The sequence below is a fragment of the Drosophila virilis genome, chromosome X (genome assembly GCF_030788295.1).
Source record: "Drosophila virilis strain 15010-1051.87 chromosome X, Dvir_AGI_RSII-ME, whole genome shotgun sequence".
Classification (NCBI taxonomy): Eukaryota; Metazoa; Arthropoda; class Insecta; order Diptera; family Drosophilidae; genus Drosophila; species Drosophila virilis.
In genome coordinates, this window is record NC_091543.1 from 22,231,855 (window position 1) to 22,259,411 (window position 27,557).

The 27,557-nt window shown below is 40.9% G+C and overlaps 6 protein-coding genes across 9 annotated transcripts; 2 read left to right on the plus strand and 4 right to left on the minus strand.

Moving 5' to 3' along the window:
- Positions 1-195: 195 nt before the first annotated feature.
- Positions 196-7,700, plus strand: Grip91 (gamma-tubulin complex component 3). The gene is made up of 6 exons (XM_002055431.4): positions 196-661; positions 720-907; positions 969-2,133; positions 2,214-2,406; positions 2,477-2,798; positions 6,138-7,700. The coding sequence occupies exons 1-6, from the start codon at positions 550-552 to the stop codon at positions 6,894-6,896; spliced, it is 2,739 nt and encodes a 912-aa protein (XP_002055467.1). The 5' UTR covers positions 196-549; the 3' UTR covers positions 6,897-7,700.
- On the minus strand, positions 3,639-4,658 carry LOC6631827 (peroxisomal multifunctional enzyme type 2). The gene is made up of 3 exons (XM_002055433.4): positions 4,517-4,658; positions 4,267-4,428; positions 3,639-4,102 (listed from the first exon to the last, which is right to left on the minus strand). Exons 2-3 carry the CDS (start codon positions 4,397-4,399, stop codon positions 3,888-3,890), a joined length of 348 nt encoding a protein of 115 aa, XP_002055469.1. The 5' UTR covers positions 4,400-4,428; positions 4,517-4,658; the 3' UTR covers positions 3,639-3,887.
- Positions 4,970-9,130, minus strand: LOC6631826 (probable methylthioribulose-1-phosphate dehydratase). Of its 3 annotated transcripts, none has more exons than XM_015171200.3 (5): positions 9,030-9,130; positions 5,787-5,893; positions 5,461-5,728; positions 5,208-5,410; positions 4,970-5,138 (listed from the first exon to the last, which is right to left on the minus strand). In XM_015171200.3, the coding sequence occupies exons 1-5, from the start codon at positions 9,057-9,059 to the stop codon at positions 5,045-5,047; spliced, it is 702 nt and encodes a 233-aa protein (XP_015026686.2). In that variant the 5' UTR covers positions 9,060-9,130; the 3' UTR covers positions 4,970-5,044. The 3 variants fall into 3 exon arrangements, with proteins under 3 accessions (XP_015026686.2, XP_032295850.2, XP_002055468.1); XM_032439959.2 differs by having other exon boundaries at positions 8,976-9,074; XM_002055432.3 differs by lacking the exon at positions 9,030-9,130 and having other exon boundaries at positions 5,787-5,958.
- Positions 7,926-16,956, plus strand: g (adaptor-related protein complex 3, delta 1 subunit-like garnet). 2 transcript variants are annotated; one of them, XM_032439956.2, is made up of 13 exons: positions 7,926-8,515; positions 9,491-9,586; positions 10,235-10,363; positions 10,422-10,562; positions 10,633-10,762; positions 10,823-10,962; positions 11,212-11,285; positions 13,203-13,351; positions 13,452-14,128; positions 14,206-14,833; positions 14,896-15,048; positions 15,118-15,250; positions 15,315-16,956. In XM_032439956.2, the coding sequence occupies exons 1-13, from the start codon at positions 8,420-8,422 to the stop codon at positions 15,958-15,960; spliced, it is 3,192 nt and encodes a 1,063-aa protein (XP_032295847.1). In that variant the 5' UTR covers positions 7,926-8,419; the 3' UTR covers positions 15,961-16,956. The 2 variants fall into 2 exon arrangements, with proteins under 2 accessions (XP_032295847.1, XP_002055466.1); XM_002055430.4 differs by lacking the exon at positions 11,212-11,285 and adding an exon at positions 12,488-12,561.
- Positions 16,957-17,725: 769 nt separating this feature from the next.
- LOC6631745 (uncharacterized) lies at positions 17,726-18,476 on the minus strand. The gene has a single exon (XM_002055429.4). The coding sequence runs from the start codon at positions 18,313-18,315 to the stop codon at positions 17,845-17,847; it is 471 nt and encodes a 156-aa protein (XP_002055465.1). The 5' UTR covers positions 18,316-18,476; the 3' UTR covers positions 17,726-17,844.
- Positions 18,477-19,287: 811 nt separating this feature from the next.
- On the minus strand, positions 19,288-27,517 carry Trf2 (TATA box binding protein-related factor 2). Its single transcript, XM_032440202.2, has 4 exons — positions 25,859-27,517; positions 25,538-25,790; positions 23,336-24,654; positions 19,288-23,243 (listed from the first exon to the last, which is right to left on the minus strand). Exons 1-3 carry the CDS (start codon positions 26,903-26,905, stop codon positions 23,807-23,809), a joined length of 2,148 nt encoding a protein of 715 aa, XP_032296093.1. The 5' UTR covers positions 26,906-27,517; the 3' UTR covers positions 19,288-23,243; positions 23,336-23,806.
- Positions 27,518-27,557: the final 40 nt, after the last annotated feature.

The following is a 27,557-nucleotide window of genomic DNA, read 5'->3' on the forward strand; positions in this document are numbered from 1 at the left end:
CAGTCACTGCAACTTGTAATGTTTGACGTTAACGTTTAAACCCAAGTAGGCTAGTTTAGCATGCGTTCGGCTCCCTTTGGTTTTTCTCATTATGAACCAAAATTGACAGCAGATTGCCGGGAAAAGACTCAAATGATTTTGCAATAGAATTGAACCAAAACTTTGGGAACCACTGCATACAGTTCAGTTCAGAACCAGCTAGCATCCCTCGTTTTTTCTTAATTGTTTGGCAGCAAACAAATTCAAACGAGCTCTTTGCCTTTATTATTATTAACAAATAGTATACAGTTAGGCGTTTTACCGTTTTAGTTTTGTTTCTGAGTTGCCATTTTTAGCATGTGAATTGCGGCACGCAAAGGGAGAGCACAAGTGAAGTCTCTGCAGCTGTGTTATCCGTTCATTCGTCCAGCAGTTGTTGTTTTTTGTCCCACCGCCATTTTTGGCACAAACACAAACGCGCGCGCCTTCCATAAATTTGGCGAACGATTTATATTGTGCACTGCAAATTGACAAACGCCGTACTTTAGCAAAACAACAACTGAAGTAAAGATGCCTAACTCGAATAACAACACAAGTAGCAAAAATATTGGATATGAATTTAAAAGCCTTATATCGAAACTCAGGGAGGGCGTACACCCCAAGGACTCGCAGGAATTATTAGGTAAATTACGCAGCTCTTACACTTGCTCTGCTTTCTAATATGCATTTGCACTTTCCAGATCGAATGGTGCCGCTGGCGGTGCAGTATATTAACAAGTGCCCCGATATATTTGACAGTCCACCGCCACTGACCGAGGATGATTGCCTAGACAAGATTATGACTATATTGGAGTCAAACCCGATGTGGGGTGAGGAAGATAAGCCTGGTTCGGTGTTCCACGAGCATTACGTTGTTGCCTCCTGTGAGGTGAGTGTGGTGTGACTGTAATTGGATGACGCACCAAATACTCTTAATCATGCTGTTGCAGATTGAAGATCAGCGTATGCGGGACCTTCTATCGAATCTTATATTGTTTAGCCTGGAAACTGATGCACAGTACGTTCCCTTGAACGAAATTGGACAGCCACCTAGTCGTCGTTCCAGATCGTCAACCAAAGTGGACAGCACAAACAGGAGCTCGTGCAGCAGCATCCTCCAATCTAATGGCATTGGCTTGAATGGCAATAAGAACGGTATGTCAGTAAAGCCCTGCAGCTACGATCCAACACAGACGAGCGTGGGCCTAGGCAATCTACCTTTGCCCAACTACATCCTGGATACAACAAAGCAAAATAACGTCAACACCGATCATGATGTTGTGCAAAATGCGATATATTCGTTTATGGGCGTACAGGGCAAGTATCTTAAGAAGGATGTTATTACGGGACGCTTTAAGCTCGATCCGCTCACCATGAAGACCATCTCACCAGTGCAGTGTGGTATGCTATTGCGGCTGTCCGAGCTGGGCTATTATCATGATCGGGTGTCCAAATTTTCGAATACAATGACGGGCTACAATGCCATGGGCAGTATGGGCCAGGCATTCATGGCGAAGCTGAAACTGGAGATGAGCGAATTTCATGGGCAGGTGGCACTGCTGCAGGATCAGCTTAACGCATTTCGTCAGACGCAGATGCGAGACTTTGTCGATCGCGATCAGAGCTGGTTGGACAGGCAACGCGAGCAGCTGACGCTAATGAAGCTCCTCTGCTGGTACATGGAGCCACTGCGGCGCATGCAATGGCTGACGAAAATCGCCGATGCCTGCCAGCTAAAGAAGGGCGGTGACCTGGCCTCCGTGCTATACACATTTCTAAACAATGGTGATCCCATGATCAATAAACTGGCCAATGACCTGTTGACCGTGAGCTGTGGACCATTGGTACGCATGATCTCAAAATGGATGCTCGAGGGCGGCATCGAGGATAGCCACGGCGAATTCTTTGTTGAATCCCTTGACGAGGTCGGCGCTGATCGGCTCTGGCATGATAAGTTTCGGCTGCGGCACAGCATGCTACCCAAATTTATCACACTTGAACTGGCCGACAAGATACTTAAAACCGGCAAGAGCATTAACTTTTTGCGTGAGATATGCAAAATGGAGGAAGCGGTAAAGGGCCGTAAAGAGCTTAAGTACGTTATTGACAATCATGGTAAGCCGACATCGATACATATGCATATATATCTATATATATATATTAATAATTCATTGTATCCATTCACTTTTGTTCAGTTTCCCACATCTTTTCGTACGTGCCAGACACAACGTGGCATGCGGCCATTGAGACCTGCTATTCGCAAACTTCCAAGCATGTGCTGGACATTATGGTTGGACCACACAAGCTGTTGGATCATCTGCAGGGAATGCGTCGCTATCTATTGCTTGGCCAAGGCGACTTTGTCAGCATTTTCATCGAGAACATGAAGTGCGTTCAAGAACTAATTCAAAATATGACCTGCTTTTCAGTTTGTTTGCTTGTTTTGTGGCTTCCGCAGGGATGAGCTGGAGAAAATTGGCACCGACATTTACTCACACGATCTATCCGCAATGCTTGATGCCGCCCTGCGCTGCACAAATGCCCAGTATGATGATCCAGATATACTTAATCATTTGGATGTGGTGGTTAAGACGCCATATGCCGGTGACTGCGGCTGGGATGTCATCTCATTGCAATACACGGTCCGTGGACCGTTGGCCACCATGCTGGAACCAGCTATGCCCACATACAAGGCGCTATTCAAGCCACTCTGGCGCATCAAGCACATGGAATTCGTTTTGTCCACAAAAATTTGGAAGGTACAAATGGGCAACGCCAAGGTGAGTTAATACCAAAATAGCTGGCTATTGAAACCGAAATCCGCGAACCAAAAATATTCCACGCAAAACTACTAACCAGATTCTAGCTCTTGTGAGCTCTGGACAACCAACAAGCCTGATATACAAATTGGTTCTAATCGATTTTATCGATTATTTGTTAAATCAAACTTGATCAATCCGTACACCTGAAAGAGCTACGCTCCAAAGTCTTCAGTCCATAGTTTATGGGATCGTTGCCATTATACACAATATATCGATCATTTACTTGAGGACTGTCATAAGTGATGATGCAGACTTATTCTGTCTTAAAAACATAGTTCTTTGTTAGCTTTGCATCAAGCTGCTACTCAGTTTTTTTTTTTTTTAGTTTATTGCAAAATTTTGCATTTCGAGCTATGACACGCTTCGCTTAAACGAGTGGCAGCAGCATGTACTTTATTGGAAAGGATGTCTACTTCTTAAGTATTTGCCCATTATCAACGGGCTTAGACTACGCAAACTAAGAAACTGTTTAGTGTATTGCGATTTGATAAGGTTAGTCGAGCAAGATATCCCTGTTGCCGAATGCCAACTGTCCCCTCCATAGAAAATGGAGAATTCTGTTTATCTTTTATGGCTAAGATTAGCGCATACCTTGGCACGTAATCTAATCCATGGCCCCGAAACATACGGCTAACAATAGTCGACTTCCCGTTGCACATTTGCTATTGCCAAACCATGATAAGGGGCTAGGCTATCGATATCTGGGTATCAGGGCGCAGGTTTAAAGTACACGTACTCGCCAGGTACTTTGTGCTTGGGGTATAATTAGATTGAATGCAATAAGAAATCGAGCATAAATTCCTTCTAGGCTTATGTATTATTTTCTAATTACACATAGTATTAACATACAAAAAAAACACACATACACATTGTGCAAACACACGCGAAAATATCGCAATTACGATGCTGCAAAGTTAAACAAACCAAAAACAAAAAAAAAAAAAAAAAAAACAAAAACAAATGCGATACAAACTGGTCATACATATGTGGGATATATGTATGTACGTTGGTGTGCGTTAGATTGTGAAATCACTAAAATGTGTCTGTTTACAACTTGGCGTCCGTCTTGAGCAGAGGCGCCAGCTTCTGCGTCAGCATGATGTTGCCGGCAATCTTCAATTTGCCCTTCATGAAGGCAGCCTGGGGATTCAGCTTGCCCAAGGCAATGTCGACCATGTCCTCGTCGGCAACCGTTAGTGTGGTGTCCACCTTGACGCCCTGGGCGGGTCCCTCATACGCCTTGGCGCTCTTGCAGTCGAGGGCTGTTAATTAATGAAATCAATTAGGTCGTCGTCGTTATTATCTATCTAGCTAAATAGCAGTGCTGGTGCCGAAGTACGCGACTGTTAACTGCACTTTGAACTTTACACGGTGCTTTATCGTTTGCGTCGCGTGCGTGTTATTAGAAGTTTGCATATTTACTTACTCCATTCCTTGGCTACTTTGCCATCCTTGGTGATTTTATAGAGGAACACGCCGTTAATGGCCTTGGCCTTGGCGGCATTATCCTTCAAGCCATCGATAATTTTCTGGAAAACGGCGTCCGATTGCAGCGACATTTTATATTGCTTTTGTTGATTTGTTGGAACTGCGATTTAATGAAACCACAAAAAGAAACGAATTAGTGTTTCATTAAAAATTGTGCAATATATGTATAACGCGCGTCAAATGCTTACACCTGAAAGGAAAAACGCCAAATAATGAGCAAACAGCGGCAATCGTTGATATTTATGTGCTTTTTCTTCTCTAATTCCGCTTTGCTCAAGCGCTCTGACACTCGACTGCTGAGCTCTCGTTCATTTTTTGACACACACACACACACATACATACACACGCGCGGCACGCACACGCACACACACAAAACAAATAGTGACCAATAAAATAAATCGATAGTCCGTTGGAGTTTGCACTCTCTCTCTCTCGCTCGCTCGCTACCGGTCTGTTAACTAACATGAGCAGCTGTTGGCGCTCGTACTCGCACTGTGCAAAGTGCGCCAACGATTTGAAGATCATAAATTCTCAATGGGTATAACGATTAATGGCAGATTATGGATTACACTCAGCTCGCCCTATCATTTCTTTTCGTACTTTACGTACACATGTACACATGTGAATAAATACAACAGCAATTTGTTGAAAAATACATTTTTGTACATAGTATTATATTTATTATGTACATGTTAATATTAAAGTGAGCTTAATGCTTATGCCTGTAGGGCGTTCTCAAACTTTTCCGGGTCCAGTCCGGCCTGCTTCATCTGAACGGCAATGGAGAACAGGTAGTCATAGCACTCCGACCTGAAAGCATTCACACAATCGCACATGGCCCTAATAATTAAATATTCATGTACGAATGTAGTTACATACATAGTCTTAGTCTTTTCCCATGTCTGACCCCAAACATAGACGCCGTGTCGGCGCACGAGAACAGCAGAACATCCGGGATATTCCATCATGGCCGCATACATGCTGTCGGCCAGGTCCCGTTCAAAGGGCGTGTTTTCAATGATGGGCACAACCAGTTGCTCGTCGTACCGCAGATAGCGCTTATCAGCTTCATCATAAACGCCCTGCAATAGACCAAATTAGCATACTACAGCCCTCTGCACGTGACTTGTACCTTAATCATTTCCAGATGTGTGCAACGAAACGTTTTCCCCGGCCACAGCAATGTTGCCATTACGGCATGCTGGGAATGCGTGTGAATGACTGCGCCGGCATTGCGATGCCTGTAGGCGAGCATGAAGAGCGGGGTGCACTGACTCTTGCTCAGGCCTTTGATCTCTGGTGGCAATTGCAAATCCTTGCCATCTATGTCTTGCACAAACAGGTCTTCCGGTTGCATACGCTCCTTTTGTACACCCGATGGCGCGATATAGATTTCGTTGCTGTTTCAAAAGTCATTCAGGTTCATATTTATGGGGTTAACATTCGTGTTGCACTTGCTTGTATTTAATGCTCATGCCGCCACCAGTCCCGGTTACCCAGCCCAGGTGATAGAATTGCCTACATAGCGACGGTATCAAGTTGCGCGGATGCTCCCCAGGTAAATCCTTAAAAATTGACAATGCCATTATGAAGTTGTGCGACTGATAAGACAGCGACTGCTCAGTCACGCACTCACGTATGTAAACAATGATAAATGCGATTGTTAGTTTCACAGTCACTCTGCGCGCTGTTATTATTATCGATATATCGATGTAAATATATCGATAGCAGCCGTATAGTTTAAATCTGAGTCTTACTGTTTTTCCATGTATGTTAAACGTGTATACTATTGTATTTATGTATTTTCAGGCGCTGCGTTCGATGGGCAGTGAGATTGCCAAGGCCACCTACCGATTGCATCTGTTCACATCGGAAATCATGCACTTTGTTCATCAAATGCAGTATTATGTACTCTTCGAAGTGATCGAATGCAACTGGGTGGAACTGCAGAAGCGCATGCAACAGGCCAAGGCATTGGACGACATACTCGATGCACACTCCAAGTTTTTGCATGCGATCAGCATTGGATGCTTCGTGAACACGTCAACAAACATGGAAAGCCATCTTGAGGTGGTCTATGAGAACATCATTTCGTTGGAAAATTGGCAGGCCAACTTTTATCAAGACTGCTTCGCTGAATTGGAAGCACGTCAGCAAATGGCTAGAACGATTGCCGAGTCCGAACAGGCCGGACGTTATGGTCTGACCACTGAACAAAAAATGGAACGCGATCAGGAGCGCAAGATATTCGAGCAGAAGCTTATAACCTCCTGTCGGACGCTTGAAGGATTTGCCGTGTCCTATGGTAAAGCAGTGGGTGGCTTTCTGCTGGCCCTTAATTCCAGCGATGATCCCAATCTGCAGCTGTTTGGCACCCGTCTGGACTTCAATGAATATTATAAAAAGCGGGATACAAATCTCAGCAAACCGTTAACCTTTGAACATTGGCGCTTGAGCAATGTGTTTGGCACCTCCAAAAGCCACATGGGCGGGCGCTACAGCATGCATCCGCAAACGCCATCACAGTTTGCGAACCATGGTCACACTCCATTACTGTCCTGGGACTAACGGTTAACTCGGCCGGAAGATTGTGATACTCGCAATGAGCAAGCGCTTTATCCCAGTGCCAACAACAACGACAACAACAACAACAACAACAACAGCAATAACAGCAACAACAATAACCGCGTAAAAGATAACAGTTTTGATCGAGTGGCTTTGGTTAGACGCCCACTTTTAAAATACAGGGTTGTAAATTGTTGCGTTGTCATGTAAATTGCATTGTGCTTTTATTTCGTCATTAGGCAACGAGCTATTACCGCACGCGAGCTACCTGCATATTGTTGTTAGAAGACAAGCGTTTTTTAATGTATCATAATTGCCAAAATATCCCCAGGAAAGTATTCTACTCTACTCACATCTCTCCGAACCAGAAGTAAGAAGCAAACAACATGCACCGTTAAAATGTTTTGTTTTTTTTTTTTCACAAAAAGATATGATTGTAATGAAATGTAAGGATATACACTCATACACAGCACATTTGCTTAGCTAACCGTGCCAAAAGTATTAGAAAATTCGAAATTCTCTTGTATTAAATTAAAACATTCTGCGGCCATTTCAGCCAGTTTAATCTACACATCAAACAAACTCCTTCATCAAATCAATTAATCAATCATATTAAAGACTTGCATTTTTCTGTTATATATATCTCATATAAATCGTTAATGCTATAAACAATTTGTTAATTAACTATGTAAAATTTTGAAATCGTTTTAAAGCAAGTACCCAATTTTAGAGAAATGTCACATAACATGTTTCCACTTAAATTTCGAATAATGATAGAAACGATTTTAAATGTTAATATATTGAAACTCCACAAGTTCTAAATAAATGGTTATGTATTTTAAATGAAATATGCTTGTTTTTTTTTAATTGCTAAAAATGTTCGAATCTGGTTTCAGCTTGGTGGGAAGAACAGTTTTGTCTAACCAATCCGAATATGCCCGATGTCTTGCACATTATTCGGTTGAACTAGCTTATCGATATAATGTAGAAATCGGAATATTCGTATCGATAGTTTATGCAATATCGGCTGCAATATTTTTTTGTCGGGCGATAAACAAATAGCACAACAAACTTGTAAAAGAGCGACAAAAGAAAAAGAAAATCAATTGCAAAAAATAACACTGGAATCCAAGCTAAGCCACATCGCTTATCGCCAACAATTAAAAGCTGAAATCGGTTAAGCGCATACAAGTTCAGCAGCTTATCAAAGCGAAAGGCGTCAACAGTTTGGATTCGCAGTTTCGAGTGCTATTCGCGTTGGCAGTGATTTTTGCAAGTGCAAAGCAGCAAAGCAAAAGAACGAACAAAAAGAGAAAATCTGACGCTGCCGGCGCTGGCATTACCAATACATATACAAATTATTTTCTTTTTGTTATTGGTGCTGTGGCTGTGTCGAGTTGTTTTATTAAAATTTCAAGCAACCATATTGCTGCTCTGGAGGCGAATACAATAGCAACAACAAAAACAAAAACAACGAGAGCAACAAAGGCAGCGCACGCATCAACGGCGACGTCGACGTCGACGAAATGGCGTTAAAAAAAGTGAAGGGAAATTTCGAGCGCATGTTTGATAAAAACTTGACAGACCTTGTGCGCGGCATACGAAATAACAAGGATAATGAGGCAAGTGCTATATTGCCAAATATATTTTGTTCTTCTTGTTGTTCCTGTTGGCCAACCAAACTTGCTAATTAGCTGTCAAACTTCATTTGCATTTGCATTGGCGTAGGCGTGTATGTGTGTGTGCGTGTCAGCATCTGCTAGCTCCGCAAGGCTCAAAAGCTTGACTCAATTAGCGGCAGTTTGTAGCGTCTCGCACTCTTTGTCTCTCTCTCTCTCTCTCCCTTTCTATTAATGTCTTTCAGCTCATTTCCCTGATGTGCCACCTCACACACAGATACAAGCGCAGGCACACGCACACCCACACACACACACACACAAAAGCGAATGAGAATGCGTCGTCTGTGCAGAGCCAAACTTTCTTACTAACTTTAAGCTTGCGTTTCCTTATCAAAACCAAAAACATTTGCTCTCATGACTTCACAGGAGATCTGCAGCTGATAAAATATATATAAAAAAATACCTGAATCTTTAACTGTCGGAAATTGGCTTGTGTGTATATATAAATTGCACTAACTCGCATCTTTCGGCTGACGGTCAAGCCCATTCTGCTGAATCTGCACAGTTCCAGCAATTTGAACTTTTCCGTTGATATGGCAACAAACGCTCCTTTATGCGCAATCTGCATACCAACTGAAACTGTATTTAATGTCAACTGATAGCAACCGACAGACCCCCCCTCCCCGCACTTGGCCACAGCCACGAACTGTGATGACCCAACTGAATCGTTTGACTCTGGTGATGATGTTAATTTATAATTTTTGCTTCGACTCGTCTATCACATTGGTCATGCAGATGGGCCATGAGACCTTAGCGTGATTAGACATGCTTCCAATTGTTTTTGCAGTCTCCATGCACACTCACACACTACTCACACACACGCACACACACATATACACATAAAAAGGCCTGAACATGGCAATTTAGGAAATGTTTGGCTTTTGTAATTGAGACCTTTCTTTCTTTTGTACTCCACAGGCCAAATACATATCGCAGTGCATTGAGGAAATCAAACAGGAGCTGCGTCAGGACAATATCAGCGTCAAGTGCAATGCTGTGGCCAAGCTGACCTATGTAAGTCCATCCTCGACCAACGCGGAGGCAGCTCCCGTGTTGGCCACAGACCAACCGCAACATCTGTGCAATCACAGGGTGTCGTTAGAGATTGAAGACAGCCTTAAAGCGCAAAACAAAACTAAAACCCCCTTAATAGAAGTTAAGATAACCGCCCAATGGGTTGGTATCCATCCATAAATCACTTAAATGTAACCCTATTGGTTTCTTGGTATACCTTTAATGATGTCTACGAAGAAGATTTCACTTATTGCAAATGTTCGCACAGCTATTCCGGCCAATGTGAAAGCCTATCTGAATCAAGTTCCGCTCTCTGGACAATTCCGAATTAGCTCTATTAACAAAAACCAGAACCTTGCGCCAGATGTGATCAAAGGCTTGATGAACATCGAGGAATACCACAGGACATCTCACATCTTCCTTTCTCTCGAAGGTAGCTAGCTTATGGTTGGTTACTTTATTGAGTTGCTTTGGAATATTATGCCGCACTCTAAATCCAAGTCTATGCGAATTATCCACGGCAAACGATAGCAGTTCTTAATGATAAATGGGCTTCTATTTCCTAAGCCTGACAAAAAGTTAAAATATAATTGACTGACAATTAAGGTGCTGCAAGGTATTGTATTGACTGCTTTCATTTTTTGATAGATACAAATGCTCGGATATGACATCTCGTGGGCAGGCTTTAATATAATTGAGGTGATGAGTTCCTCGCGCTTTACATGCAAGCGAATTGGTTACCTGGCCGCCAGTCAATGCTTTCATCCGGACAGCGAGGTAAGCAGCCGTTAATTCAAAAACGTATCAAATCGATCTAATCACATTGCCTTTGCAGCTACTCATGCTAACCACGAACATGATACGCAAGGACCTCAACTCACAGAATCAATACGATGCCGGCGTGGCGCTGAGCGGTCTCAGTTGTTTTATATCGCCAGATTTATCGCGGGATCTGGCCAATGATATTATGACACTGGTGCGTATGGTTTTATATTTGTATGTTCGAGCTGACCGATTTAACTGCATTTCCTTGTTACCGCGCACAGATGAGCTCGACAAAACCATATCTGCGCATGAAGGCTGTGCTGATGATGTATAAGGTATTCTTGCGCTATCCTGAAGCCTTGCGACCTGCATTTCCCAAACTGAAAGAGAAGCTCGAGGATCCGGATCCAGGTGTGCCATGCACAAATGCACTTTAACTCCAATGTTAAATAATTATAATTGTATTCTTAGGTGTACAATCGGCTGCTGTTAATGTCATTTGTGAGCTGGCGCGCAAGAATCCGAAAAACTATCTACCTTTGGCGCCTGTTTTCTTCAAGCTCATGACCACGTCGACAAATAATTGGATGCTAATTAAGATAATTAAACTGGTGAGTATTTGCAGTGCCGTGTTACTTAATGAGTTTCCTTTTTGGTTTTCTTTTTTTTTTTTTTTTCTTGTGTTCAAATAATGAAAACGTTTTTTTTTGCTGTACAATAATATGAATACGAACTGAATATTTGTCTATCAAGTTAATTAACACAACTCCTACTCCTCCACTTCCCTTACCTGCCCAACCAAAAACGAATATTAACAAAAAATAAAAAAAAATGTTATTCAAAAAAAACCAAAAATACAGTTCGCGAGCCTCACAACTATTGAACCGGCGCTGGGACGCAAATTGACTCAGCCCCTAATTGAAATTATTTCCAGGTTTTTATCGGCGCGCTTTTATTTATTGAAGCAAGCAGCCATATTAAGAAACTTATTTATTTATTTACAAAAAAAAAAAAAAAAAATAATAATAATATTAATTAAATAAACAGCACGCGCTTTTGTTTTAATTTCTTTAAGCATTTCTATTTAACAATTGAGTTGTAATTCTTGATTTTCTTATTCTTATTTGTGCAACAGAAAGTTGTTCTTAACGTTAATTTTTCACCGTTTCCATATATTCACATTCACATTACAATTGGACAATTTGTTGTATTTAAATGCAAGAAATCAACTGCCAAATTCAATATCAACTGTAAATGTTGTTATCGAACATCGAGATCCTTTGTTCTTCTGCACTCACCGCGCATATATGTGTTTATCCTGCGGTTATCCGTTATCCGGCTAAAAGAAGCTTCCCTTCGAAATGCCACTGTTATGATTTAAGAAAGTAACTGGTTCAAATCATGCGAAAATACGTTAAAGCTGATTAAAAACAAATTGAAAAACAATAAAGTTGCATTTTTCGACTTGAATATGCTGAAATTGGCATTTAAACAGTTAAATCGAATCTTTTCGCAAGTGGAAACACATATATGCATACACACATACACACACATATAAATGTATATGTATAAATATATATACATATATATATGTATGTATATATACAGAAGGAACACGCACTCACAAGCCCTCACCGTATGCATACGAGTACATAAATATATTTATTTTTTGCTATTTATTTTAATTGATATATATACAAACATATGCGTATGTATTTGTTATTTGCTTTACTTTGCCCGAGCTAAGAGATGTCCCTGAAAGTCGCAGAAGCCAACTCTAGACTAGCTACATGCCCCGTACATGTCATGTATATGTATGTGTATATCTATGTATGCAGTATATATGTGTGTATGTATGTGTGTGTGGGTGTACGCTACAATAACGGCGTATATAGTTCAATTGATTTTTCGATTACAAATTGCGTTGTTTTCTATTTATTTTGTTCTTCATATTTTTTTGACTTTCCTTTTAAGTAAATGTTATGTCTGCATCATTTCTTACATTATTATTTTTATGTCTTTAAAGAGGAAAAAACAAAAAAAAGAAGAAAATAATAATAATTTTAAAAAACGGTTGTATGTATTGTGTATGGTATAATTTGTTGCTTGTTTCTTTTTCTCTTTGCATATTTGCAGTTTGGCGCTTTAACTCCCTTAGAACCCCGGCTAGGAAAGAAATTAATAGAGCCACTCACAAATCTAATTCATAGGCAAGTTTTTATCATTTAAAAAAAAAAAATAAAATAAAATAAAACAGAAACAAAAAATTACCCAAAAAACTGCATAAGTGCGCTCTCAGCTGTTCGATGATCGAAAGCTGATGTACAGCTAAACATTAAAAGAAAAAAACAAAAACAAAAACAAACACAAAAACAAAAACGAAACAAAAGCCAAACAAAACGCTTGTTAAGTCTCTTATACATATATGTTCAGTTACATTTGCGCTCTCCCTTCAGCTCTCTTGCGCTTGCTCTCTTGCGCTTACTCTCTTACGTTGAATGCTTCTCTTCGAGCACCAAAATTGTAATCTTTACTGTTATTTTTATTTTTTGTTTTGTTTTTGTTTTGTTCTCTTATTATTTGCATTTTTATGCTACTCTTGAATTGTTGGCTGTTGTATATATAAGTAAATTTATGCATAGATCTATATACATTTTTTATTATTCAAGTAGAATTTGTATATATATATATTTTTTTTTTGTTTGCTGTTGTTGTTGCTGTTGCTGTTGTTGTTGTTGTTGTTGTTGTTTTTTGTTTTACGCTTCTTTTGGGCCGCTTTAATCGAACTGAACTCTTTGATATACCGCCGCCCTAACCCGCCAACCCGTGTCCAACCGTCCAACCCAAACAGCACATCGGCAATGAGCCTGCTCTACGAGTGCATCAACACGGTCATCGCGGTGCTCATCAGCATCAGCAGCGGCATGCCCAACCACAGTGCCTCCATACAGCTGTGCGTGCAGAAGCTGCGCATCCTTATCGTGGACTCCGACCAGAATCGTAAGTATAGCTGCATAACAAAATCAATCTGCAACCTGTTGAGCACCAACACCAACAAATTCGCAATAGCTCACATTTTCTGCCTTTTTTGTATTTCAAGTCAAATACTTGGGCCTGCTGGCCATGTCAAAGATACTGAAAACACATCCGAAGAGTGTGCAGACGCACAAGGATTTGATATTGGCTTGCCTGGACGATAAGGACGAGTCGATACGATTACGCGCCTTGGATCTGCTATATGGCATGGTATCCAAAAAGAATCTCATGGAGATTGTGAAACGCCTGCTCGGCCACATGGAGCGCGCCGAAGGCTCAGCGTATCGCGATGAGCTGCTCTATAAAGTGATCGAGATATGTGCCCAAAGTTCCTACCTGTATGTGACCAATTTCGAGTGGTACATGACCGTGCTCGTTGAGCTAATCCAATTGGAGGCCGGCTCCAAGCACGGCCGTCTGATTGCCGAGCAGCTGCTGGATGTGGCCATACGTGTGCCCGTGGTGCGTCAATTCGCCGTCGTCGAGATGACCAATCTGCTGGACACGTTCGCCATTTCGACGCAAAGTAACTCCATGTACGAGGTGCTATATGCGGCCGCCTGGATTGTGGGTGAATTCTCTGGTGAACTGGCCGATGCCGAGAAGACTCTCAACATATTGCTGCGACCGCGTCAACTACCTGGCCACATCCAGGGCGTCTACGTGCAGAATGTGATCAAGCTCTTTGCACGCCTGGCCACCTCCTGTCTCGAACTGCAGGATTTGCCCGGCATTGTGCGCGTAAGTAATCGGAACAGCTCTAGTAGATCGAAAGTGTTAATAAGCTTTTTAATTTCTCAAACTGTCTGGATTTACAGCTGTGCGATCATGTGCTGGAAAAGCTGCAGCACTTCAATGGCTCCAGCGACATTGAGGTGCAGGAGCGTGCCAATTCCGCCTGCATGCTAATCGAAATGCTGCGCAAGCAACTGACTGCGGCTGTGGTTGATGATGGGGAGGCGGCAACGGGATCAATACCAAGCATGGCAATTGAGATTGTCCAGGAGATGGCACTGCTCTTTGCCGGCGATCTGATACCCGTGGCGCCCAAGGCGCAGCGCAAGGTGCCGCTGCCGGATGGACTTGATTTGGATGAGTGGATCAATGCGCCGCCTCCGGAGGACGCCAGTAGCTCCTCTTCGGAGCACGACAAGGATGAGTTATTTGTCAGCTCAGCTCACGATGGCACCGGTGTCGGTCATACAGACGTCAAGCGTCGCAAGAGCCTCGAGCTGACACCGGAACAACTGGAGCGTCAGCGCATGGCGCGTCTCATCGAACAGTCAAACAATCCGCACTACCTGAAGTCAGCGCCAATCTCGGCGTCTGCTGCCATCGGCAGCAGCAGCAATAACTCCAATGCGGATCAGTATGACAATATTGATGACATACCCATAACTGAGCTCCCACTGGACATCGAGGGCGTGGCCGCGCTGCGTGTGGGCAGTAAGTAAACCCTATATAACACACTCTCGTTGCCTGGCTGATTGGCTAATCATTTGTTGCAGTTACGAAACGTTCGGACAAGTATCTGAAGGAGCAGCAGGCGGCGGCTGCGGCGCACAGTAGCAAAGATGGCAAAAAGAAGCATAAAAAGAGCAAGAAGAGCAAAAAATCAAAAAACAAACTAGCCTACAACAGCAGCTCCGAATCGGATGCGGGTAAGCTTCAGCGAAACAGCAGAGTCCAAAAGCGAAAACAGAAATTCATATGATTTGTTGACCCCGTAGAACCGAAGCCTCTACATATTGTGAACACAACGCTGGACATGCCCGAAGGCGTTACGCTGTCCGACAGCGAGGATAAGGACGGCAAATACGATCCAAACGATCCACACCGGGCACTTGACATTGAGCTAGACATGTAAGCTTTATTTTCGGGCTAAATCATTTTGGACATTAACCAACTGTTTTACAATAACTATCAGGGCTGATTTTGAAGCGCCGACAAAGTCATCCAAGGCTGCGTCAGCTGGCAAAGAAAATCTCAGGGCGCAAACCCAAGCCACGTCCAGTTCAGCTGGAACAGGTACAGGCACAGGTGAAGTGGCAAGTGGTAAGAAGGCTAAGAAATCAAAAGACAAGACACGCGAGCATAAAACACGCAAGGTTCATCCAGAGCCCGATTTGATCGATACGGGTAGCAGTCCCTGCCGGACAGCAACAGACAATGGCGGCGGCGGCGGCGGCGGCAGCACCACCACCAACAACAATAACAATAATAACAACAACAACAACAACACTGTCCAACCCGAAGCTGTCCATAGTCAGCAGAAAAAGAAGAAGAACCGGGAGAAGAGCGAACGCAGTGAAAAGAGGTCGCAAAAATCAAGCAAAAAGCCAAATGATGACGCACCCACAATCACCAGCTCCGCGAACATTATCGATATGGGATTTGAGCTAACCGGCACACAGCCGGCAGAGCCGCAAGCCGAGGCGGCCGTCAGCAAGGGTCATAAGAAGAAGCATAAGAAAGACAAGTCGCAGCACAAGGAGAAGCGGACACAGGAGTCGGCCGCCTCGGACTACGAACAGCCCATGGGCATTTCGACGCCCAGCAAAGAGATTTTCTAGGTACTAAATAATGGAATAGAACACGCATCTTCATCAATGGAGCCATTCACAATTTCCATGCAATATGCATAGTTAAGAACTTTGCCATTAAGTTTGAATAATGCCTACTCCTAATTCCTACGTCTAAATTATCGCTGCGATATAAAAACAAGTTGAACAAATTTAAAACAAGTGCTAGTAATATTTGTGGAGCAACAAAAAGAAAAAAAAAACAAAAAAACAAAAAACACATGAAGAAAATTATGAACAAAAAGAAAATATAAAAAGAGATGATTTTCTATTTTTTAAATGAATTTGTAGCCAGGACCAGGCAGTCGATTCCATTATATACAATTTGATCAAAATACAATTATAATATTTTAAATAATGCTAATTGAACAGCATTAAGTGAATGTATATAGGTTCACACCACGTTGAATACATAGAGTGCATAATGTATATATAGTATTAAAAACACGCAAATTATTGAAGAAATTGTAATACCTAGACATATAACCAATGTGCAAATGTTGCGTCCAATTATTCAACAAGTTGTTTAACTCAAGAACTCAATATCTATAAAGATCTGCTAACAATATAGGATATATATATATACCCTTGCCTTGCCCAGCTATTATCCCATCTCAATCGGGCTGAAACAATATGTTGTCTGTCTGTTTTCTAGCGATATCCTTAAACGTAATCTTGTTTTCAGCAAGCAGCTCTCACTTGTTTACCTGTCCGATTGAATTACCTTATCGATTAGTTTCCTTTTGCAAATACCTTGTTTGCAAATCTTTTACAATTATATTTCGTTTTAGGTACGACGAGTATCGAGTCGTCTGCAAGGGTATAGAATCTTCGGTGCTCCGAAGACAGCTCTTCTATTTTGTTCCAATTTTTTTTTTTGAGGCAGAAAAACGAAATTTTCGCTTGCAGCAAGCAAAAGGAAAATTGTTTATATATATTCACAACACACACACACACACCAATACACAATAAATATAACAATCAAAAAGAAAATATTTGTTTTTAATTTTGTTTTTGAAGCTTTGCGAACAGTTTTTAAAAGCCCAAAGCTGCAAACTAAAATGCTTAAAGAGGTAGATCCAGCACGAAATTGAAACAAACAAGTAAGAGGTTCTAGTCGGGAGCTCACGACTATCGGATACCCTGAACCCTCTTCTTCCAACACCAAATGGATATATATATTCTTTTTTAGAAGCAACATTTCATGTTTCGTGACTCTAGCTCTTATTATTTAACAAAATTGCCCAAAAAACAGGATATCGATATCGATTTTTATCGATTGCTTGCAAACGGAGTAGGTTATCGATTATCATTTTTAATGGGTTCAGGGTATAAAAATCCAGTTTCAAAAACGTCACGACACCGAAAACCGTCTTGAAAATATGTTGCTAAGGCGGGGCACAGGGATTCAATGGATCGGTTAAGAAACCCAAAGCTGGTAAAAAGCGGATGATTATCTAGGCTCAGCAAAGAAATCAGGAAGTATGAGACTCTGGAAGACTTCATTTGCAGGTGCCAACACAAAGTAGATAAAATAATGCTCTTTATTACTGAAAACCTCCTGAATACGAACCGATTCGAACCGATTGGAGAAACGGTTAACCGTTAACCAACACACTAACAGTATTTTTTTTAACGGTTCGCTGAAGCTTGGTTCAATTGAATTATTGTGCTAGCTTTAAACGAATATTTGTGTAGCGATTTTAATTGTTATTGTTATTGTATACATATACATATATACAGGTATATATATATATTTATATATATATATATATATATATAGAGAGATATATATATGCATGCCTACTGAATTTTGCACACAAGAGTCTTAAGATAGAACTGAGAACGTTGCAAGTCCATTGAGATCGTTGCAGCCTAGACGGGTGGATATTTCTCTTCGATGGAGTGATTGCAATCATGGAGATGATAAATGGAATACCAGTGCATTATCTGCTCGGTGGCGAAACCGAACAGAATACAGTAGACCATCAGGGCCTTGGCGAAGCAGTGCCAGGAGCTCAAGACCAGGGTGCGTTCCGTGATCTTTAGCAAGAGTAACGAGTTGGTTACGAACATCAGGCAACAGGTGGATACCCAGGGCATTACGAGGAGCACAAACAATTTCTTGCCAGGCTTGATAATGCCATTGAATTCTTGAATGGGCAGCACTGCCAGCATGGTGAACAGGGCCGCAAGTAGAATGCTCTTCCGGAAGCCCTTGATGGCCGCATGGAACTGATGCGACCGATTCGCGTCCAACGTAATCAGTATGGATACCTTTGGCGTGTGTATTATCAATGCCAGCAGCAGAGTACCGTAAATAACCTTTGCAATTGTGTCCGACATGGTTTTGTTTCTAATTTTTTCTTCTTAATCTTCTTCTTCTTCTCAATTGTTGCCTTTTCGGAGCGGTCGTCAGAATTACTCTTAAAAATTTGGATTCGTCCGGAAGTAAAATAATATGTGTACTAGATTCATGAGCTACTGTTCAACAATGATTTGCTCCAACAGTGTGCTAGACGTGCGCTTCACAGCACTGACGATTGCACATTTCAAAATTTCAGTGCTGTAAAATGCAAGTCCCACTGAGTCGTTCGCCCGGCCCGGCCAGTACAGTCCGTTGAGCGATAAAAGTCTACACGACAAGCGCGAGCAGCTCTACACAAGCGCATTACCTTTGTAGACTTTGCGCGCTTTGTAGAATGTTTTGAATTGAAACAATTTGATTAATTTGGTTGTTGTTTTTTTTTTTTTTGTTTGTTTGTTTGTATTTATTTTGAGTTGACTGCAATTAAGGCAGTTGTGTACTGTAGTTTAACGGTACGTTTACTGTACTTAAATATTTTGTGTTCACTTTTTGCATTTGTCTGCTGTTAAAGTCGTTCTTGAAACTAGATGCTAACGGTAAACGGTTAACGGTAAACTAGATGTTTAGACGAGTTTGCTGCTCTCGCTCTCAGCTTGTTGTTGTTTATAGTTCATGTAAGCAGTATATTATGCGTTGCTCAAATAATTAACTCTTGCTGTTTTCTCTCTCTTAGATATGCATATACATATGTATGTATGCATGCATGCATGTATGTGTATTCTTTGAATCTAATAATGCAAGTGGCGGTAGACTGACCAAACACACTGTACACACATATACATACTTATCATATGCACGTACATTTCTGTATAATTAATAGTTGTTGTTTTTTATTTTTTGCATCGCTCGCAACTCATTTGCTTAGTCTAATTGTTGTTGTTGTTTTTTTTTTTTTTTTTGATTACCAGAAATGATACTTAATTCTCGAATAAATAACTCGATTTACGGTCTTTAACTTATTGTTTGCTCGCATTTCTTTTACATATATCTATGTATAAACTATTTTTATTTTTATTTTTTTTGTTTTTAATTCTTAGTTTTCCAATGGCTTCGCTAGCGCATTTTATTTTAAGGTATATTCATCTTGCTTTTCGTAATTATTGCAGGCCTTTTAAGTTGACTTTGTTTAAGTTTGTTTTTGTTTTTTTTTTTAATTAAAACTCTTAACTTTGCTCTTGGTATTTGCGTTCCTATAATTGTACAGCTTAAGTGCTAATAAATAAAAGTTTTTCTGTAGATTTTATTTTTTAGGTTTTTAATTTTTAAAGTAACGCCTAATTTTAGTTTTCTTCTTCTCCTTTTTTTTTTTTTTTTTTACAAATTTTGTAGCTCTGTTTTCCATACTTTTTAAATGTATGAATACATATACATATACATATACATATATGTATATATATATATATATAATTAATTGTTGGTATAATGCAGTCTTTACGGCAAAACAAAAACATAATTATGCTATTTGATTTTTCACTTGTGTGTCTGTGTCTGTGTGTGTGTGTGTGTGTAAAGTTTCATTTGAAGCTTTAAAAATTACTTGTTTTAAATACGTAATAATAAAAAATATATGTGTATACTATATAAATATTTAGGTTTGTTTTTTTTTTTTTTGCATTTAAAGTTTATGAAACCAAATACACTTATTTAGGCGTTTGCTTCTCGCTTCTTGCTTTTTGTTGCTGTTAAATAAATAATATCTCAACTATTTTCGAAATCAATTGCCAATTTATTGAGAATAATATGTGCTTTTTCTTCATTACATTTCTTTTTTTTTCTTCTTTTTTTTTTTTTTTGCTGGCATTTTTTTAAATTGAAGCTTGTGTCATTTTGTGTTTTTTCTACTCTTTCTCTTTCTCTCGTCTTGTTTTAATATTTTTTAATTTAAATTAATTTTTTGAAGGCAGTTAGAAGTGAACTTCACTTTAAGATGTATCTCAGCTTATTATCTATTTGCAAAATTTTCAATTATTTTCCCCTTTTGCAGTTTTTCTTGCTGTGCTTTTTGTTTTTGTCACATTGCATTATTAACAGTTACAGACTATGTTATGTTAATTGTTTACATTTACTTAGATTGCGTGTTTTGGCTTACGTTTAGTATTCAAATTTTTTTAAGCTTCGATTTTTATATGCTTCTCTTCCTCTTCTCTGGCTAGCATTCACACAAAAATACATTTTGGTTTGCTTCTTGGTTTCACACGTTTATTTGTTCCCTAAAGGCAATTTCTTTTTGTTTTTGTTTTTTTTTTTTTTCAAAATATATATGCATGTATATATGTATGTGTGTATAAGTATTTGTATTAATTTAGGCATTCATTGATGTATGTACACGAAATTTTACACTAACAAAATGAATACATTTGAATGAACATGCAGTAAAAAACTCTAGATAATATCGCCAAGTTGATATATGTATGTTTGTATGTTTGTATGTATGTATGTATGCAGCATATGTGTAATTATTTTATTATTTGTTTCTGCTAATGATTTGTTTTTTTTTTTTTTTTGATTATGCATAATTTAACGATATGAACGAATTTCTGATTTTCAAGGACCTCAGTGGTGGTGGCATAGTTGAAAGGAAACAAAATCCAACCAAATTTCATAAGGCAGAAATTTGAATAGCCAGTTGTACATGATATATGTAACTGTTGATTTTCTTTTTCAATCTAGGCAATGCACTAAGCATGAGAACACGAAAAGAGAACAATAAAAGAAACAGTTATAACACACACGCACGCACACGCATACATATGTGTGTGTATGTGGTGTCATTATGTTAGTGCGGATTCTGCAACGCTTGCTGCGCAATATAAGTAACGTAACGTAACGTAACGCAACGTAACGTAACGCATTTACATTGTGTTGTGTATTGTTAATAATATTACTATAAATATTCACAATTGCATGTCAGTTTTTTTTTTTTTGTTTAATGTACATATGATTAAATAATTACGTATGTACAAATTATGTTTATTGAACAATTTGGGCTGGCTTCAATTTGTGTGTGTACGTTCTGCCACAAATGTTAACAAAAATTGTATGGCATGGAAGCGATGTGTTACAATTTACTTCTTGTTATATGATTGTACAATTTGCTATTTGATTAAGTTTGAGAGGGTTTCTGTGAACATGTATGTATATGTGGTACGCTAATGAACCAAAGAGAAAATGCACACCAACAAATTCATATGCACGTATGTATGTATGTATTGACGGACGAGCCCATGCATGTGCATTTGCCCTCGTTTTCTACTTCTACTCCCACTCATTCGCTCTTACTCTCATTTCTCTGTCTAGCGCATGCATGTGTGCGTGAGTATTTTATGCGGCAAGGAATTAGCGATGGTACTCCAATTCACTTTCTTTACATATTAATGCCTTTTTACATTGTGCATACAATATGCATATGCATGCATGTACATATGTATATGTAATTACATATTAGACGCTTATGCCCATCTTCTCTCCTTGTTTAATGCTATCTTGCTGTTTGCTTTACATGTACGTTTCTTTCATTTGTAAACGTTTTTAAATGAACAATATTTATTGCTTATGATTTGCTGTCGTCACTAATTTTGAATGCAAGTATGTATGCATGTATGCATGTGTGTGTGTGTGTGTGTGTGTGTGTGTATGTGTGTGTTTGTGTGAATGCGTGAGCACGCATGTTAAATACATACATATTATTTATGAACTACATTTTTCGTTTACACTTTGTTTTTCTTCATTTTAACAACACAGGAACAAGTTTTAAATCTTAAAAATTATGAAAAAAAAAAAAAAATGTTGACACGTAAGATTTAATTATCTTACTGAATGCGGTTAATTGGCAAATAATAACATGTATTTCTGCCCTTTCCATATGCAATGTATAAAGTATAAATTTAATGAATTAAATGTAATTTGTTTTAGCATATTTTGCGTATTTTTGTTATTGGTTTACAAGTGACCAGATATAAGTGTAGTATGCATGTAAATATAATTTCTTAGATCTGAATTTTTAAAGCACTTAAAATAGTTTTAAAACAAACAAAATTTAAGTTTAATCCCTTACAGTAATAATAATGCACTACATTAAAGTTCAAGCGACTGTTGTTGGTCTCGAACTCGAACCATCTATATATTTAAATTAATTGATGTTATCATTAAATAAGAAATCCAAAAGTCAAAAATAAACAAAATGAAAGAAAAAAAAAAAAAAAAAAAAAAAACAAGATACTAATAAAATGTGCTAATTAAAGGTTTATTTTTGTTGGGATTCGCTATGCGCAATGGCGGCTGTTGAATTGTGACGTCAGAGCCGCATTACATTTGCTTAATATGTTAAATGTAACAGCGGTTGTGCAGCAAATTCTAAGAGTTCTGTTTAACATTGAACTAAATGTAAATGAAACATAGAGCTAAATGTATTCCATAGTGTATTTGTTTTAGTTTTAGTTTATGTTTTTTGTTTTTGTTGTAATGTAGTAACAGTATTTATTAGGCGGTGGTTCCTCACATACGCAGTTACATATGCATTAACGATACAAATTGGTATCAAAGAAATCGATTATGTAGGTCGATCAGTATATATCTATATATATGTGTGTGTGTGTGTGTGTGCAATAGTTTATTAAGTTTCAGTTTCCACTTGTTCCTTTTGAGTTCGGGTCGCTGTTGCAGGTTGTTGTAACTGCAGTTATTGAGGGTTTTAATACGTATATGTAAATGATATATTTATTTATACGTATGTGTATGTGTAGCGCACATAATTGCTGATATTTGTTGCATTTAGTCTATATGTGTATATGCCTATGGTAAATCAAATTTATACCATTTCGTAAAAGCTGATCAATTGAATCGCGGTGTCCGTAGTTTGCTGTACTTTAAACTACATACGTACATTATTGCTCTGTCTAAACATAATCTGTAAAGGGTATAAAAAAAAAAATAAAACAAGATGATTAATTAAATGTTTATACTAGCGCAATGAACAAAGCAACTGCTTTAGAAACTCACCTTAAATATAAATATTTGGCTCTTGTTTTGTTTTTGTTTTTTTTTGTTTTTTGTTTTTTTTTTTTTTTATAGAAAATATTTGATTTGGATTTTGAATTCGCCGTCCTCTGTTGTTGTTGTTGATGTTAATGTGTTGATGCTGCTGCCCTTTCCGCATGGATGCATGTATGCATGTGTGTGTGTGTGTGTGTGTGTATTTGTATGTTTCCATTATGTTAAGCTTATGTTAAATGCATTGAAAGGGCACATAAGAAAAATACACATCATGCTTATATGTCTGTTTGTGTGTGTGTCCGTGTGTGTGAGTGCGTGTGTGGGTTGAGCATGCTGCATTTTTCTTTGTGTCTTTCTTTTGTAAAACTCTCGATAAATTTGGCATAGGCAACTTCTGTTATCAACAAATTCAATTAGCTTGCTCCGCTTGGATCATCGATGCTGCTGCGCTGCTCGGTCGCTGCTCGGTGGCTGCTCTTAAAAGTGCATGTCCAAGTCATCCTCATCCTCCTCGATCAGATCGTCCACTTGGAAATCCGTTGGGGAGAATGTCTCACGTTTCGTGTAAACGCTCTCATCGTAAGCTGTCGCCGTAACAGCAGCTGCAGCATTGCGCGCTCTGGAGCTGCTCTGCTTGAGCACAACATCGACGGGAATGAGCGGCGGCTTGTTGTTGTTGCGCAGCAGCTTGTTCGCCGCACTTGCCGTCGCCGTCGCCGTTGCCGTCACAGTAGCAGCGACGCCAACAGCGCTGAAATTGGTATTGTAATTGGCGACGGCGGTGTTGGCAGTGCGTGCAATGGCGCCGGCAGTGACTGTCGCCGTGGAGCCAGGATCATTGTAGCGCGGACGTTTGTTTTGCAGCTTTGTCGCCCAGCATTCGGTGGCGCGGCGTCGTGCATTGGCGCAGATATTGTCGCCGGTGCTGTTGTTGCTGCCGCCTTTGGCGGCGTCGCACGTGGCATAGCTTACGTGGCGGCGCTCCATTTGCGTCTGCTCCTGCATATCCTGATAGCTTTTGTATTGCTCAATGCGGCGCGCCGTGTATAGGGATGCGTTGGGCAGGCTGTTGGCGCCGCCAGCTCCTTGCGGCCGGCTGGCATTTGTGTGTGCGGCGGTGGTGTTTAAGAACATATCATCCTTGACAGCGCTCTTACCCTCCAGCTGCGCCAGTTGATCGTCCAGCTCGTTGAGATCGTCCCCGCCTTGGGCGCGCTGCTTTTGCCGCAGATGCTGCAGCTCCTCCGCGGAACGCTGCTTACGGAACTCATGCACCAACGGGTAAATGTGCTGTATGGCGGATTCCACGTCATTTACGCTGGCGGCTGTGGACGCAAAAAATTGTTGTTAATAATCCGCGATTGCTGATATCAATATACAAAAAAAAAAAAAAAAAACAAAAAAAAACCAACTCTAGATGAACAAAACGTTTACGAAAAGCCGCATCAAAAGCAAAACTTAAACTCTAGATTAGAAAACATAAAAATAAAAGATTTTTCTCTCTATATCTTCCTCTCTCTCTCTGTCTCTCTCTTTCTGTCTCTCTCTCTCTCTCTCTCTGTCTCTCTCTCATCCTCTCTGTCTTTTCCTATCTTTCACTTTCTCTCTGCCTCTTTCTCTCTCTGTCCCTCTTTCCGTCTGTCTGTCTGTCTCTCTCTCTCTCTCTCTCTCTCTCTTTCCGTCTCTCCGTCTCTCTATCTCTCTCCTTCTTTCTTTCTTTCTGTCTCTCTCTCTGTCTCTCTCTCTCTGTCTCTCTCTCTCTGTCTCTCTCTCTCTGTCTCTCTCTCTCTGTCTCTCTCTGTCTGTCTCTCTCTCATCCTCTCTGTCTCTTCCTATCTTTCTCCTTCTCTCTGCCTCTTTCTCTCTCTGTCTCTCTTTCTGTCTGTCTGTCTGTCTCTCTCTCTCTCTCTCTCTGTCTCTCTCTCTCTCTCTCTCTCTCTCGCCGTCTCTCCGTCTCTCTATCTCTCTCTTTCTTTCTTTCTTTCTTTCTCTCTCTTTCTCTCTCTCTCTCTCTCTCCCTCCCTTTCCCTCTCTATATGTCTTTCTCTGCCTCTCTCTTTCCCTTTAGCAATACACAAACGTTTACGAATGCGATAACAAAGCAAAACAGCTGATAATGTGATATACTCTGCCAGCAAGGGTTATTTCAGCTATAGATTTTAGTTTAGTTTTTTGCAAAGAGATGAAATCGTCGCTTGTGTCGCTCACCTGTTACCGTTATGCTGCCCGTGGAGAAGATCTTGAGCGTGGCCTTTGGCTCGCGCATCTTGTACGTAACGCCCGGATGCAGTTCGGGCTCGTAGCTGGCATTGTCGCGATGTCGCTCCGAGAAATTGACTATTTTAATTGCCCAGGGCATGCTGCAGGTGCCCAGCACATTGACGATGCGAAAGTTCTGGAAGTGCGTCGGGAAGCCCAGCTTGCTCAGGCAGCGCGCGTACCGACGGGCGGCGATCTTGGCCTGCAATCAGTCGAGCATGTGAGTGTGTGCCGGGGCAGGAGGAGGAGAAGTAGGAGCAGTAGGCTTACCTGTGATTCAGATGTGGCGCCCGTGCACGTTATCCGGCCCGATGACCAAATGGAGGCAGTCGTATAGGGACGCCGCAACTTCATCGTAACCATGCCATTCTCCCGCCTGTACTCCACATTGGAGCCATTGAGCGCGATCTCGCGCAGCTTGAGATGACAGCGAACGCTGAACGAGCAGACCACATTGTTGATCACAATGTCCAGCTCGGGCTCGGCATCCTGGTCGCCGGATTTGATTGAGTTTGGCGCTGACGATGTTAGCAATGCCAATGGCTCCTCCAGCTCCTGCTTGATCTCAATTATGTCTCCGATTTCGTTGCCAATCTGCAGCTCCTCGTGCTGCAGTTCATCAATCACAGTCGCTGCTGGCTCTTCTTCTTGTTCTTGCTCTTGTTGTTTTTGTTGTTGCTGCTTGTTGTTTAACACTCTGTTGCCATTAGGAACTGTTGTTGTTGTTGCGGTTGTTGTTGTTGCGGTTGTTGTTGCTGCTGCTGTTGTTGCTGCTGTTGCTGTTGTTGCTGCTGCTATCAACTTGTTGTTGTTGTGGTTTGGGGTGGCAAAGATCAGCGGCTTGCTGCCATTAACCAACACCATGGTGTCGCCATTGAGCAGCTTCCGTTGCCCAACACTGGTGTTCAGCTGCTGCACCGGCTGCAGTTTGCTAAACTGCGAAAAGTAGCGCACGGTGCCAGCTGTGCTGCTGGATGCTGTCGCATTTGTATTGCAGCTGCTGCTGTTGTTGTTGTTGTTGCTGCTGCTGCTGTTGTTGTTGTTGATGTTAATGTTATTGCCCGTTTTGGCAGTGGCAGCGACGCCAACGCCTGCGGTTGCAGCGCCGCTTACAGTTGTTTGTCGCGCAGCTAAATGGTAACTGGAGGCGGGCGTCAAATAGACGCGCTGCGCATTTGTCAACACTGTACCGGCAACGCCGACGCCAACGCCGACGCCAACGCCGACGCCGACGCCAACGACGGTGCCGCTGCCGTTGGCTGCCTTGAGGCCGCCGTTCATATTGGCCGCTGGTATGCTTACCATATTGTTTTGCATTAGGCCGCTACCCCCCACCGCCTGCGCTTGCTTAGGGCTTTTTGAAAATGTTTTTATTACAGTTAACTTTGCACACTATTTTCTCTTTGTAACTCTCTCTCTCTTTTAATTGCCGCTCTGCTATCGCAGATTCTAAAGCACTTGCTAACGTAACTGCTGCTATTCCTGCTGGGTGTTCATCGCTGCCCACTGCTGCGCTGCTGCTGCTGCTGCTGCTGCTTTCCTCTGGCAGCGGCTGCGGCTGCGGCGGCAGCGTTGACGTCGCGCTTGATGCTGCTTGCTTTTTGTTTTTTTTTTTTTTTTAGTAGTTGTTGATGCGCTGCAGCTGTTGCCAGAGTTGCCGTACTGCACGTTTGTTGATTATCTGCTTCCTGTTGCCTGTTCGAGCTCTTGCTGTCAGACAGACAGACAGAGAGAGAGAGAGAGAGAGAGAGAGAGAGCGAGCGAGCGAGCGAGAGAGATAGAGAGAGTAGGCGATTGTTCTTTTTCTTGTTGTTTGTGTCTTTAGCTTGCTTTAGCCTAGTTAGAGCGTAGCCAGGTTTCTTCCTTTTATCGCGCTTGCAGTTTCTTATGGTAATATACTAGTGTTTTGTTGTTGTATATAAGGCTAAAGTGATTTTTGTTGTGTTCGCTGTTTGAATGATGACAAAAA

Coding starts and splice junctions, on each gene's coding strand:
- LOC6631826 (XM_032439959.2), bottom strand. CDS start 9,059: ATGGGCTTGACCGTCAGCCGAAAGATGCGAGTTAGTGCAATTTATATA. Junction 5,894..8,975: donor TCCGACAGTTAAAGATTCAG/GTATTTTTTTAT, acceptor TCAATTTTTAAG/GATTTACCTGGGGAGCATCC. Junction 5,729..5,786: donor GGCATGAGCATTAAATACAA/GCAAGTGCAACA, acceptor CTTTTGAAACAG/CAACGAAATCTATATCGCGC.
- LOC6631827 (XM_002055433.4), bottom strand. CDS start 4,399: ATGTCGCTGCAATCGGACGCCGTTTTCCAGAAAATTATCGATGGCTTG. Junction 4,103..4,266: donor CAAAGTAGCCAAGGAATGGA/GTAAGTAAATAT, acceptor ATTAATTAACAG/CCCTCGACTGCAAGAGCGCC.
- g (XM_032439956.2), top strand. CDS start 8,420: ATGGCGTTAAAAAAAGTGAAGGGAAATTTCGAGCGCATGTTTGATAAA. Junction 10,963..11,211: donor TAATTAAGATAATTAAACTG/GTGAGTATTTGC, acceptor CCAAAAATACAG/TTCGCGAGCCTCACAACTAT. Junction 14,129..14,205: donor ATTTGCCCGGCATTGTGCGC/GTAAGTAATCGG, acceptor CTGGATTTACAG/CTGTGCGATCATGTGCTGGA.
- Grip91 (XM_002055431.4), top strand. CDS start 550: ATGCCTAACTCGAATAACAACACAAGTAGCAAAAATATTGGATATGAA. Junction 662..719: donor GGACTCGCAGGAATTATTAG/GTAAATTACGCA, acceptor TGCACTTTCCAG/ATCGAATGGTGCCGCTGGCG. Junction 908..968: donor ACGTTGTTGCCTCCTGTGAG/GTGAGTGTGGTG, acceptor ATGCTGTTGCAG/ATTGAAGATCAGCGTATGCG.
- Trf2 (XM_032440202.2), bottom strand. CDS start 26,905: ATGCAAAACAATATGGTAAGCATACCAGCGGCCAATATGAACGGCGGC. Junction 25,791..25,858: donor GCGCCACATCTGAATCACAG/GTAAGCCTACTG, acceptor GACTGATTGCAG/GCCAAGATCGCCGCCCGTCG. Junction 24,655..25,537: donor GGGCAGCATAACGGTAACAG/GTGAGCGACACA, acceptor TTGCGTCCACAG/CCGCCAGCGTAAATGACGTG.
- LOC6631745 (XM_002055429.4), bottom strand. CDS start 18,315: ATGTCGGACACAATTGCAAAGGTTATTTACGGTACTCTGCTGCTGGCA.